Below are 13979 nucleotides of genomic sequence, written 5' to 3'. Positions count from 1 at the left end.
GGCCATCGTGCCCACCACGATGACGGGGAGAGGAGGACACGTCTCCCCTGACTGGTGGGCGCCTGGTGGGGCTTCTTCCCCTCCCACCCCCTCGCTCACACCCAGAGCTGCCCCTCGAGGCCCTGGGGCGGTGTCCAGGAGCCCCGTGCCCGCCCGTGTGCGAACTGCCCAGGCCCGCCCGCCGTTGCCCGCCGGCGGGCCGAGGTGCCGCCGTGCCCGCACCCCCGCACATGCTCACTGGGGCGCCGCGGGAGTCTGGGCATGTGCAGAGCGGGCCGGGCCGCTCGCCGCGCCCGCCGCGCCCCGGGGCTCCGGCCGTCGCCGCCCGCCCCCCTGCCAGGTGAAGCCGCGCTAGGTGAGGCGGAGCGGGGCAGCCGCTGGCCGGCGGCGGGGCAGGATGAACAGCTCCGACGAAGAGAAGCAGCTGGAGCTCCTCGCCAGCCTGAAGGACCGAGGTAGGGGCGGGCGGCGCCTCCGGCGCCGGGAGAGAGCGGCTCCCCCCGCTCCGCCGCCGCGGGCCCGGGCTGGGCGGGCGGCGGGGCGGTGGGAGGCGGCGGGGGCCGTGAGGCGGTGCGGGGGGACGGGGCGGGCGCGGCCTGCGCCGGGGGGGTGAGCGGGCGGGTGCGGCCTGGGCGTCCCCCGGCCCGGGCGTCCCCCTGCCCGCCGATCAGGTCCCCTCGCGTCCCTAGACCCCTTTATCTGAGAAGAAAAAAAAAAAAAGGCGTTAGAAAAAAAATAAAAATCAGGGGAGTGAAACGTTTTGTCTGTTCCCCTTGTGGGTGCCAGCCCTGTCCCGGCTGCCTCCCCACAGATGCTTTGGGCATCGCGGTGGGCGATGGTGGGCTGAGGCGAGGGCGGGAGGCCGAGGTGCCGCCGCACATGGGCTGTCGCCGCTGTCAGCCCGGACCTTCTCTTCAGTGTGCTGGTGACGGGTGCCCGTCTGAGGGCCGCCGTGGCTCTGGTGAGCCCGGGTGCTGGGCCGGCTCCAGGGGTGAAAGTCCACCTGCCTCCCTGGCTCTCTGCCGGGCCGAGCTTTGTGTGGAGCACCTAACCGGCCATCCTGTCCCGACTACTGCTCTGTGTGGTGGGATCTGACGCTAACCCAGGCTGTCGAACACCTTCTGCCCTGCTCTCCCGCAGCGTGCAAACTTCCCCCTGATAGCTCAGGGCTCGCCCTGATATGCCATAAGTTTCTGTAGTGCCTTTATAGTTCCAGTGTAAATGAAAGGAAGCACTTGTCCTGGGTTGGTTTGGTTCCCGTGTGAGTCACTCTTGGGGCTTTTGTAGGAAAGTCCAATGCTTTGGCTTTGTTTGGGCAGTGTTAGGTTAATGGTCTGACTTGATGATCTTAAAGGTCCCTTCCAACCTAGATGATTCTGTGATTCTGTGTTCAACTTCACCAGTGCATAGTTTAGCTCAGAAACTGAAACACTGTAATATTTCATCTTCTGCAAGAGGGGCCATGGAAAAGAGCTTGGATGCTCAAAAGGCAGCCCATTTTTTAACTTCCCTGGTTGCTCTATGCCCCAGCCATGTTGGTCCAGCAAAGTTTCTACCTTGGCTAAGCAGGTAGGCAACATTTGAAGAACCAGCATTACCAGCCATTGGATTGTGGACATCTGCTTGTGGGTGTGCATCAAGCGACTGGCGTGCCTCCAGTCTCGCAGCTTCGTGCACCGTAGGTGCAGAGTACCAAACGCTGTAATTCACAGCTGCGTTCTCCTGGCCTCCCGGGAGCCCAGGAGGAGCTGTCGGGAAAGGACCTGTTGGACAAAGTTGTGTAAAAGAGTGAAATTTACGGGGGTGTGATCAGTACCCCTTCTTCTGTCATTCATTCTGACCGTAAACATGCTCAGTCACCTTTGCTGTACAGCAGAAGCTTTTCTTAGCCAAATTGCAGCTGGATATTTATGAACTATTTGTGACTTGCTTTAGTAATTCATTTTTGATTGTTCATGTACACCCACCATTGTAAATTCATGATTACTGTCTGCACTGGGTAGATTCTGACTTACAGGGATTTCAATGGGTGTAGAATTCATTATAATCTTAGCAGCTCTGGATTTTGATAATACAGGACCAAAAAATAAGACTAAAAAGCTGATTTTTGCTGACTGGCTGCTTGCTCCAGTACTGTTGGCTCCAGAGGAGTTGTCTGTGCCAAAAGGCCAGTTGCTAAAATGACTATAATCAGTAGCAAAAAAGGCAAGTTTGGGTTATTTTTTAGAGAAATCCTAGCCTCTTGAAATTAGTTAGATTGGGACTTCAGTTCCAGTGTCTGAAAGTCTTCTGCTCTAGTAGGCTGCGTGTCCTGTAATGTCTAATGAAAGTTTATGGGACTGCAGGAATTAGTTCAAAGGAAAGATATTGTAACTTGAGGACGGACTGTCCCAGATCCACTTAAGCTGTTGAAATAGAAACTGTACTTGGCAGACGCCATCCTGTAAGGCACTGTTCTTGATGGATGTTCATCCCCAAATGTAGGAGTTTTAGTACGTTGTTGTGGCATTAACAAATGTTTTTGTCATTGTATGACTGGCAAGTCATACACTGGCTGGCAAGAAAGTTGTTTTTTATGGGTGAAAAGTTACCCAGTGGAAAACTTTTGAAAATACTCTTCTATATGCTGTTTTGCATTTAAAACAATGCAAAATTATAGTAGCACACTGTGGTTAAATTATGTTAACTGACAAGACAAAGTGAAGAGCCCAAGTGATGAAAAAGTAATGAAATGCATAAAATTATCCTAACAGTAATGACCTAAATAATGTCACTGTAGGTAAGTAAATTTGCTTCCTCTTTATATACTATAAGGTGGAATATATAGTTTGCCCTCCATTCTTAATGACAACAAACCAAAACTATTTGAGATACTAACAACTTTCCTCAAGCAATTTTAGGATGCTCTGTTAAACAGAAGCAGCATGAAAAGAGGAGAAACAAATTCTCTTATTTTTCCTCTTTACTGCTTCCAGGTGTAGATAAACAGTATTACTTTGGAAGTAAATGCCGTGGTGGAAGGATCTGCTGTTTCTGAATATTTGGGGTAATGAGTGTACATACGGTTCAGGAGTCCTATCTTTATTGCATTTGAAGTGACATCCGGCTTTAGATTTACCATTACTTTATGGTCTGTAGTCAGATTTCTGAAAAACACCCTTTGGTTTGGCAGGGTTTCAGAGAACATTGGTTCAGTAGCCCTTGTTTGGTTTCTCTTTAAGCGTGTGTTTTTCCAGTCTTGAGAAACTTGCCTACCACCAGGTAACTAAACTGACCGAGAAGTGATGCAAAAGGTAGAGGGGAAGGCAAACAGCAGCGTACGTGGCCGATTGCTGTCGTGTTTCAACTGCTGCTTGTACTTTCCCTGAACAAGGTCAGTAGATTGAACCTGAGGCAGGTGTTTCATAGCTGCCCACTCAATTCTCAGTGGCAGCTGTGACACTGACTGGTGTCTGGGCAAATTCACTTGGCTGTTTGGCAGAGCTCTGAATGGCAACAAGGACACTGAAGCTGTCTGTGTGCAAGATACCCTTATCTTTCACCCATACTGAATTTTCCAAGTCCTGTGTGTTACACTCCGATACCTGATACTGATCGTTTGTTGGCTTGCTCCCATTACCAAGTTTAAGGTGAGCATCATGAAGAAACATGATCTCTGTTTTGATGATATTTAGGACTTAAAAGTATTGTTTGAACTTTAATCCTGTGAATAGCTTTCTGAAATGGCTTGACTAGATAAAGCAGATCCACTATAAATATTAGTATTAGCTAGCTGTACTCTAAGTGATATTTCCAGCAGTGAACATTTCTGTTCAACTGGCCCTTATAATTCCTATGGGTAAGACTTAAAATTGAAACAAAACCAAACCAGGTGGGCGCAAAACCTTGTGTTATTAATGGTTGGTTGTAGAACCTGAGAAAACGTAGCAAAGTGACTAACAGCTGCATCATAACAGCAGTTGGTTACCTGCCTGGAAGATTGCCTTGTTTGTCTCTGGTTTTATTGGCACTGCTGGTACTTTGCCCTTAAAGACAGAGTCATCTTCCGCTCTGGTCACTTCTTTGTTCACTTGAAAACAGGAGTCAGCAACCAAAACATCCGGAGTTATAAACTACATAAGATAGACACATTTCTCGTCACTTTGCTCAATTACTATGCTTGACAACTACTGTTAACTACACATATACTAAACATGTTTATATCGCCTGGATTTTCTTCACCAGTTTTAAAGGTTTTATCTTGCTCTGTGTTTGCTGGCTAGATTTGATGAAGTGTGATGATTTCCAGTCTCTAGTCCTAAGCACTGTGGCTCTGTATGACTTTTTTTTAAGTTCTATTTGATCTCTTTAAAAAAAAATAATTAAAAAATGCTAGAAACTTTGAATAAGGGAATACCATATATCTTCTAAGGAACAGACTACCAATCTGACAGCAATATCTCAGAGCAATACTTTCTAAATTTATGCTATTAACAAACTCTTAATGTGGTTTCCCAAATTTATTCTTCTTTGTGGCAGAGGGGTAATTTTTATGGCCAGAGGAATTTCATTGTTTAGGGCAGGATATCTTGTTGCCTGCTGCATTCCCCTCTGTAATAATCTGCTCTGTAGATTTCTTTTTTTCCCCCCCCCCAAGTACTGGTGTATATTGGTGTTCATACACAGCAGTCATTATTCCCCTGCAGAACCCATCCTGCTTGAATGCTTTCTTCATTTTTTAGAGTTTAAAAGTGCTTCCCACTTCAGTTTCTTGTGTTGAACCACATCTGTTTTTCAGAAACTTGTGAAGGCAAATCTTTTTGTGTGAGGTTAATGGTTAGGCTTTATCAGTCTGTGGTGTGTTTAATTTTGCTGTCCAGTTTCCAGGAAGCTGTGAGACTGACTCAAGATTTGGAGTTGAAAAGTAACGGGTATAATGCCATCACATACATTCACCTTTACAAAAGCCCATAAGGGCGTATTCCTCAGCTCCATCTATCTTTCATGGAAGCCCATGAGATGTTAAAAATGCCACCCAGCCATCACTTTGAAGTAGTTTGCGCATGGCTGGTGCTGCTGCATCCTGCTGAAATAGAGATTGCCTGGGTTTAGCAGAAGGGATCTTTGAGCCTAAAACGGGGAACAAGAGAAAAATTGAGCGCTTTTGACTTTTGTTGATGCTCTTGACAGTCTTGTGCATGCTTTGCCTGTAGAGACACCCTTGCTATTTGAGAGGTGGTTTGTACAACAGACTTGGCCTGACTCCTCCTGTTCCAGGTATGCTGGGATGAGGAGGGTGGTGGCAGCGCTACCATTAAAGCTTCTGGTGCAGTGTTGCTGTCAGGGGTAATTCTCTCTCTAATGATATCTCTGAACCTGCAAAAAGTATTAATTTACTTCTACCAACAAAAAAATGACTTCGTTAGGTTAGCTTGTTTCATCCAGAGCTAAGGACTTCTGCTCTTTCTCTTGCCTGTGCCAGTAAAGACATGCCTGGTCCATAGTCTAGAAGAATAGTGGAATGACACTTGCTTTCCTTGACATCTCTGCTTGCTTTTTGACTAAATAAGTACAGTTGAAATGCTGAAGTAGCATTACTCGTTGTTTTGGCATGGAAGGGCTCTCAATGTACTTGAAGGCCACCCTGGTTTACAATATAAATGCTAAAATATATGCATGTAGCATTTTAAAGATTGTTTTTTTAAATTGGTATTTTTAATACACACCTTTAGAGAAGAGGATGATGAATTTTTTAATAAAAAGAAGATTCTCACCACCTCACTCTGTGTAAATGAAGGTGTCATTTCTGTTGTTCACTATGAATTATAGTCATTACATACTTTTACCCTTATGACTTTGTTTTACTAGTAAGTGCTTTTTAGACATAATAAGTATCTAATACATAAAACATCTAATTTAGATAATACATATCTTCTGTTAGCAAATTCGGGTTCAGGAGACACAGGTTCACAACTAAAAATCAAAAGACTAAGGTATAATTAAAGGAGCTTCTGTATACAAAATTACCTGCTTAATTTAATACAGATAAAGTGTGTTGATACACGTTGACAGGACGGTCTTCTGTGCAACTGAGCTGAGGAGTGAGTAGTTGGGGAATGAGCATGGTCACATTACGAAGGAGCATGCTGTGCTCACTTGTGTTGGCTATTTTGTGGTTTGAGTGCTTTACAATAAGAGCAGGGTGGGCTGGGAATATGTTTTGAGTGCATTAAGAGCCGTAGCCCAAAATACTATATTTTTCTCTCCTTTTTCCAGCTTTTCTCTTTCTTTAGTCTTGAAATTAAGTTGTAGTGTCACTTTCAGGCTCTATAAAGGTAGCCTGAAGCAAAGAGATGTGATTTGGATCCTGGTAAATTGTTTATATAATACTGCTGTATAACAGGAATAATTCTATTAAGGATAAACTTAAGTTAGTGTCAGACAGTGACAATATCTCAAGAAGTCTCTGATACATATCTATTACAGTTCTTCAGGAATCACTGGAGTCTAATGAGTACAACATAGGCATTGTACTATCTATTGTATGTGATTCTATGAGAAAATTATGTGTAATTCTGGAGTTTTGGTAGCACCTTTGGTAAAGCATCGTCACTTGTTTGTTTCATTCACCACTAATTTATTGGAACGAGATATCTTTATTTTAGGGTAATTTATATATAGCATAATACGATTGAGTCAAGGTGAGATACAAGACGTTTTGAGATGCTCAGGTACCATTGTTGTATGTATTGTGTGTAGAGCCTTCATAGGGTAAGGAGAAAAAATAGTCCTGTCTCTCGGAGAAGGTTTAGGGAAGTCCACATACAACAGGATTTATGGTTTGTCAATCTATAAATGAGTGATAATATCACCTCTTAATGTACCAAAGAGGTTTTAAGGCTCAGTAATCTATATGAGATTTGGAACGTGTAAAGTGTTGCCTAGCGCTGCTGGTATTAATTGTTCTAGGGTAGTTTTAGAGCAGAGAGATCATTGTCACCTTTATGCCATTTAGTGCTGTTACGTCAGTGGAGGTTATGTAGACTCTTGACTTTTTTTGAGATGCCCTCAAAACTTCATTGTACATAAAACACTTGAGAACTTTGTATAAAAACTTCCCAATAACGTCCGCCATCTAATGTTCAAAAAAAGAACCAACTTCCCAGTCACACTTCATAACTTCTAAGTCATCTTCGACTTTTGCAGAGAATCTGATGTACAGCATAAAATGTGTGTAGTCATTTTAAAATTATTATTTCTGTTTCCATGCCTGATAAAACTAGCAGCTTCTTCATTAGATTTAGTGTTTAATAAATCCATACCGGAAAATCTGAATGATGGGATCTGTATGGGAGCATCATTTAAATGTTGCCATCCATGAAGAACAATCTTATTTTAAGATACCAGATCCTTACTCTGTATTAGCTGTATTGAAGGAAGAATTAATGGTTTTGCAACGACAGTTGGGGTGGGCACAGTAAAAAGGCACTGAAGAAAGTTGCTGTGTGACTTCAGCATGGAGTACCTGACGATTTTGAGTTTGCCTTCCACGAAGAATGTGCCATGGTTTACCATCTGCAGTAAAAGAGGGAAGGGCTACCCTGAACAGGCAGATTAATTTCCAGTCACACAGGTGAGCCCTTACTGGGGATTGTGGGAGCGTTGTGTAAGTTCATATACTTCGTTTTTGGTAACTTGTTCTGGTATTCATGCCTTTGGGGCTGATGATTCAGAGTTCTTGGTTCATGGAGCTTGTGAGGAGAACTGTCAAGGGTGGGGCAAATCTGTATTTACATTTTCCAGTCATTTATAGAGTCTTGTATAGTGAATATGAGTTTGCCTTAAAGGTGAGCAAACAGTAGCAGTTTTCAAGTATGAAGAAGCTTGAATTGTGTCCATTGGTACAGTTTTCATTCCTTTTCTTGCATCTGGATGCTAGAAATCTCTTCCCCTGTTTTCCTAAAGGGGACAGGGAATTGACTTAGAAGTGGAACAGTAATTAACAGCTTTTTCATTCCTGTGTAGGAAATATCTTGTTTCACTTTAGGTGCCCTTTCTTAGAGCAAATGCATCAGTGTGTTTTTTTTTTTTCCCTGTTGTTTTTTTCTGCTTCTTGAGTATGGAAGGTGGGTAGGGGTCTCGGGTAGGTAAGAAGTGGGGACAAAGTAAAGCGATGGATGAGAGACCGTGGTTTTACTGGCATGGGGATGCAGGTCACATTTTTAAGAAACCTGGTTTTGTTCATTACGCTCTGTAGATCTGCCTTTTCACTTGGATGAGCAGAAGTGATGATTTTTTCCCATCTGTTTAAATTAATCAGATTTCCTGTGAGTTTGCACTTGGCCTGTGACTTTTTCAGTGGTTTTATTTAACTTTTTTTCTTTGAGAATCCTGAAAATTTTTCAACATGTGCTGATAACAGCAAAACTGAGATTCTGGCTAAGAAATTTGTACTGTTCCTCAGTTTCCCTTTCTAGGTAATTTAGTCTGCGGGGTCTTGCCATTTCCTCATTGCTGGTCTGGGCACATGAGGAAGCGGAGTCCTGTGTTTTGAGTTACCAGCCCAGGAGCTAACGCTGCTGTCTGTATCCCAGACTAAACGTACCTCAGTCCTGCATCTCTAAAATTAAGTGATCTTGGAGAAAAAAGGAATTAGGATAAATTGAGTTTTTTACATCTGAGGTACTTCTGTGCTGCTGCTGAGAGTAATAGGCATGCCGAAGGCAAGCAGAACAGTGATGCCATGGATGTAGTGTTCAGGAGTGAGTTTAATTGCTTTCAGTTCAACAGATCTTGAAACTCTGGTGAGGGGGAAAAAGACGGACATCACAACAGCATGAAGTGTAACTTTATTTGTAAGAGCTTCTTGTTTGAAAAAGTTTAACTATCTAAAGCTAGAAAGGGCTACGTGGCTCATCTGCCAGATTCTGCGTGTTCATGTCTTCAGATATGGGTAAGTTTAAGATGAAACTCCAGCATATCTGCTATCATGAAAACTATATATTCATACCCTTTATACAATTTTAATTAAGTTGGCTTGAAATAACACCTGTATGCTACTGTATAGAATCATAGAGTCTTCATGGTTGGAAAGGACCTTTGAGGTGATCGAGTCCAACCATACACACAAAAAAAACCCTCTACAATCTCTGTCACTAGAGCATGCCCTGAAGTGCCAAATCTACACGTTTCTTAAATACCTCTAGGGATGGTGACTCAACCACCTCCCTGGGCAGGCTGTTCCAGTGCCAGTGTAGTTTCTGTTAGGTACAACAAAAAAGCTGAGGAGATACTGAGGGGCTGGAATAAGACGTAGAGTGATGTCAGCAGCCCTCTCATTTTATTCTTGCAGTATGCATCTAAAAGACTGAAAAATGTTCCTTTCTAGGAAGGTTTGTTTCTCTAATGTTTGGAGGTGTATTTAGCTTTTCTAGTGACAATAAAACTTCTATGGTCTCAAAGGCCAAACAGCCCATATGGGACACGCTGAAAGAACAACAGAATTGGGAAATTGGGGCAACGATGGCGCATCCCTAAGGTAGTAAAATAAAAAGTTTAAAAAGGGCCCACAAAAATACACGCTAAACTGGAAGCTTAATTGGTAGCTAATTGATTGTTTCTGCTTATTATTTACTGGTTTGAAACAATGAACCTCCAGCATCCTGGAGGCTGATCCCTTCCCTGCTGATCCCTACAGCTGAGTTCTTGTGTGATCTTGGGTAAATCATACAATGTTTTCATGTCTCCACTGTGAAGTTTAAAGAAAAAAATCTCTCATAGGACTCCTGTTGGAAGAAAATGTGAATAAATAAATAAATATAGGTGCTCAGCTACTCTGGAGGTACATATGTGTAACAGTATTGCATTAACTACGCTTTCTAGCATTGATCTGTAACCTGAGCCAGTGTGGGTTTAAAATGGTAACTGCAAGCCAGTACATTCACCTTGTAATTTTTGAACTCAATCAATAAGATTGTTTAACTCTCCATTGATCAAGCATTGATTGTTTTGGGAGCCACCATCTTTTTCAGACACTTTCCAATTACTTCAATTCTAAAAGGATATCCTGTTCATCCATAAGCTATTAATGAAGTTTATGACCCGTGTTATTTAAGAAGTCTGTGTAGATAGCCAGAAGAGCTTTAAAATGAATGAAATGGAGTGCTAATTTCGGTAAAGGAGGTGCTACAATATTAACTTTTTTCTTTCTTTTTTTTTTTTTTTTCTTATTTAGCTATCGGTGAATATGAAGAGCTTAGAGCAGAAAATAAGAAAACAAAAGAAGAGGTTTGTATCTATTGATTATTTTTTTAATACTAAAATGCTAAATATTAGAATACCTTATTGGCTATGGCAGGTTGTTGTCTGCTTTTGTGACCTCAGATGATTACTTACAAGTAATAAGTACTACTTGTACCTATATCATAGAATCATTTAAGTTGGAAAAGACCCTTGGGATCATCGAGTCCAACCATCAACTCCACTCTACAAAGTTCTCCCTTACACCATATCCCTTGACACCACATCTAAATGAGTCTTAAACACATTCAGGGATGGCGACTCCACCACCTCCCTGGGCAGCCTATTCCAGTGTCTGACCACTCTTTCTGTGAAGAATTTTTTCCTAATGTCCACTCTAAACCTACCCTGTTGCAGCTTGAAGCCATTCCCTCTTGTTCTATCGCTAATTACCTGTGAGAAGAGACCAGCACCAACCTCTCTACAATATCCTTTCAAGTAGTTGTAGAGAGTGGTGAGGTCTCCTCTCAGCTTCCTCTTCCTCAAACTAAACAGTCCCAGCTCCTTCAATCGCTCCTCATAAGATTTATTCTCCAGGCCCTTCACCAGCTTCGTTGCCCTCCTCTGCACTCGCTCCAGCACCTCGATATCTCTCTCGTATTGAGGTGCCCCAAACTGGACACAGTACTCAAGGTGTGGCCTCACCTGCGCTGAGTAGAGGGGGACAATCACCTCCCTACTTCTGCTGGTCACACTATTTCTAATACAAGCCAGGATGCCATTGGCCCTCTTGGCCACCTGGGCACACTGCTGGCTCATGTTCAGCCGCTTGTCAATTAGAAGCCCCAGGTCCTTTTCTGCCAGGCAGCTCTCCAGCCACACTTCCCCAAGCCTGTAGCGATGCGTGGGGTTGTTGTGGCCCAAGTGCAGGACCCGGCACTTGGCCTTGTTGAAGCTCATACCGTTAGCATTGGCCCATCATACGTATTAAGGAGCAATGAAAGCAACTCCCAGCAGCTATTCTAGCTGTCCCACTCCAGAAAAGCTGCTATAATATAGATATCTATATTTTTTTTAAACAATTGCTGCTATAGCAGTTTGCATATGATTAAAATGTGAGCATAGACCAACTCAAGTGTTTAGATATTCTTAGGAAAACTTGTTTCTCTTTGATCTAAACCTTGTTTTATTACAACTTGATTTGCACAGTGGAAGTTACTGAAAAGAAAGTAGAACAACTCCCCTCACCCAGCCCTTATGAAAATTTGTAATGTAGCAATATGATTTCTACAGGTATTTGAAGTCTTCCCCCACCCCCTGCAGAAAAAAACCCAACCCAATTTTTCATAGGAGAGCAAGATGTCTTATCTCAACTTGCAGAATGGTACTGCAGCATAGAACGGATTTGCAGCATCAAATCATGCATTCTTCTGTGAAATCTGTGTGCCTGTCCAACTGGAGGAGAAGCTTTGAGTGTATGGGCTGAACTTCATACATTACCGCAGGCTTCAGTTTTTAATGTTCAGCAATACTGGAGTAAAAAATAATGACGACTTTCTAGATTATTCATTGTAATTGTGATGAACTGTTTTTCTAGTAGTAAAATTAAGCAGATTCAGTCAGATGTCTCTTCCCACCCAGGACTATTGTTCAGTCAACACACCTGCTTTCTGCGAGGAAGCCGACAGGAACAGAGAACTCTGAGAGAGATTCAATGGCAGTGTTGTGTTGCGTAAATCTGTATCAACATGCAAAAGGTTTTTAGCAGGTATCTGCCAAAAGAAACTGTGGCCAGTAAAAGCCTCTTATCAATTCTAGATAGTGAGGAAGGCAGGGGAGTCAGTGCTACACTGTATTGTAAACAGAAAATTCTCCTTTCTCTAGTGTTAGTGAGCTGAAGATGCAAGAAATGTGTTAGTTTTCAAATCCTTGTGAGCTGCCAAGGCATCTAGGTTTAATTTAGCTTTTCATGAAGTCATTTCTGAAGGATCACTTTTAGTCCACTTGTTAGAGATGTTGCAATTCAAGGCTGTATTGGGAAGACCTTGTCCTTAACTACTTTCTTATTATTGAAGAAAACTTGAAGCTTATCTTCATATCATGCTTCAGGAATGTTTATGTGTGTTTCCTCTGAGCCTAGCATATTGTCTGTCATTCTTTCCTAACTACTGACTTCTTGTCTTTTTTTACTGTGCTTGTTGCTGCGTTCCTGTTCTGCAGTCCTACACCAGAGCCTCAGATATCCTGGGAAGTCTGTCCTCTATTTTTGCTGTTTGGAACTTTGCTGTTGCTAGTGCACAGAAGCAAAAGAGAATGAAACTGAATTAGACCAAGAATCCATTTAGCCCAGTATCCTGTCTCTGACAGCAGGAGAGAGGGAGGAGTGTAAGAGTGTGTATACCACTTCCATGGAGTATTCTTCTAGTCCCCATACCACTTGCAGCCTGGGGACTTCCTCAGCTGCATGTGGTTTCAGTGTGTTTTGCCCTCCACAGCTCTCTTTCTTGAATTTGTCCCATCCCCCCCCAAGCCCGTGATGATTGTTGGCTTCCATCGTGTGTGAGGAGTTCCATGCTGGGACTGCCCACCACATGAAAAACAGGCTCTCCAGCTTTGGCCTGGACCCATGTCCTGCGAGCTTTGGTTTTTCTTCAACGAAGCTTTGTTTAGGTTGGGGAGGGTAGGCAGGAATGAGGGGGCTTTTCTTGAGCTGTATTTTTATTCAGAAATTTTTTTCCTTCAAAGGCAATTCCAGTGAAAAGTTTTGTTGCCAAAATTGAGCTGAAATGAGATGTTCTGAGGTTGTTTCTTGCGTTCTGCCCTTCTTTCTTCTTTGCTCCTCTCTCTCGGAAGACTTCTTTCCTATAACTGTGTGTCTCTAGCTACTCCTGTGTGTTTCTTCTGAAGGCTGGTGCGGATGTTTTTCAGAATACTCGCATAACGACTGAAAATCCTCCAGCCCTGAGTACGTGCGGATTATTTCCCCAGTCGGGCAAATTGGTTAAGCACTTGCTCAGGGTTGGAGGATTTTCAGTTGTTACGCAAGTATTCTCCATCCAAGAACCTCCATCCTGCAAATTGGTGTGCTTGTGTAAGTAGTCCTGCTTAATTGTTTAACTGCTTGGTCTCAAGTGGTTAAGTGTGAGGCCCTAAGTGCATTTCTTCTACAAAAAAAAAGAATCTACTGATACAGAGTTCATGGTTATGTTTACTTACGGTGCCAATACTGGAAGAAGCTATTCCTCATTTTATTGCAGGGCTGGGTAATCCTGAGAGCTCGTTAGTGTCTCTCTTAACTTTGTATCTTAGTTTATGCTTTGCAGGATCAAACCTGATATTGGAGGAAGCACAGGCTGTCTCTGCCTGTGGGTCTGGGAAGTTGTGGGTGGCTTCTGTTCCGATTTCTGCCACCGTCTGTCAATATGGGTGTAAGCACATGGCTTCCTCTGTATCAATCGTGGTCACATAATTGCCTCGATAGGAGGAAGAGAAGAGAGAATTAATTTCTTTAGAAAAAGATTTGCAGATTATTTGTGGAAGGTACCACACAGGAGTTAGACAGGCGTTTGCATGTATGTGCTTTTGGTGCACTCAGTGGATTTTTTTTTTTTTTTCTAAGTCACCAGTACATTTGTATGGCTCTGAAAGATCAGCTGTGTCATGGAGAAATGATCTTAATTTATAGTGGAAAGATGTAACTTGGTGCATAACACACAGCTAACTTAAAATAAGATGTAATTTTAATTGTTGAAAATTGATGG

General features: G+C 43.0%; 1 protein-coding gene across 2 annotated transcripts in view; it reads left to right on the top strand.

Moving 5' to 3' along the window:
* The first annotated feature begins 284 nt into the window (after window positions 1-284).
* The window catches only part of SHTN1 (shootin 1), a 68168-nt gene continuing 54473 nt past the window's right edge, over window positions 285-13979 (top strand). For both annotated transcript variants that reach the window (XM_054206756.1, XM_054206755.1), the window contains exons 1-2: window positions 285-455; window positions 10214-10266. In XM_054206756.1, coding sequence (XP_054062731.1) covers window positions 398-455; window positions 10214-10266 — 111 coding nt within the window. In that variant the 5' untranslated portion in view covers window positions 285-397. The remainder of the gene's footprint in view (window positions 456-10213; window positions 10267-13979) is intronic.

Source organism: Rissa tridactyla, chromosome 6 (assembly GCF_028500815.1).
Source record: "Rissa tridactyla isolate bRisTri1 chromosome 6, bRisTri1.patW.cur.20221130, whole genome shotgun sequence".
Classification (NCBI taxonomy): Eukaryota; Metazoa; Chordata; class Aves; order Charadriiformes; family Laridae; genus Rissa; species Rissa tridactyla.
The sequence above is the reverse complement of the archived record's forward strand: the minus strand, read 5'-3'. Positions and strand labels throughout refer to the sequence as shown.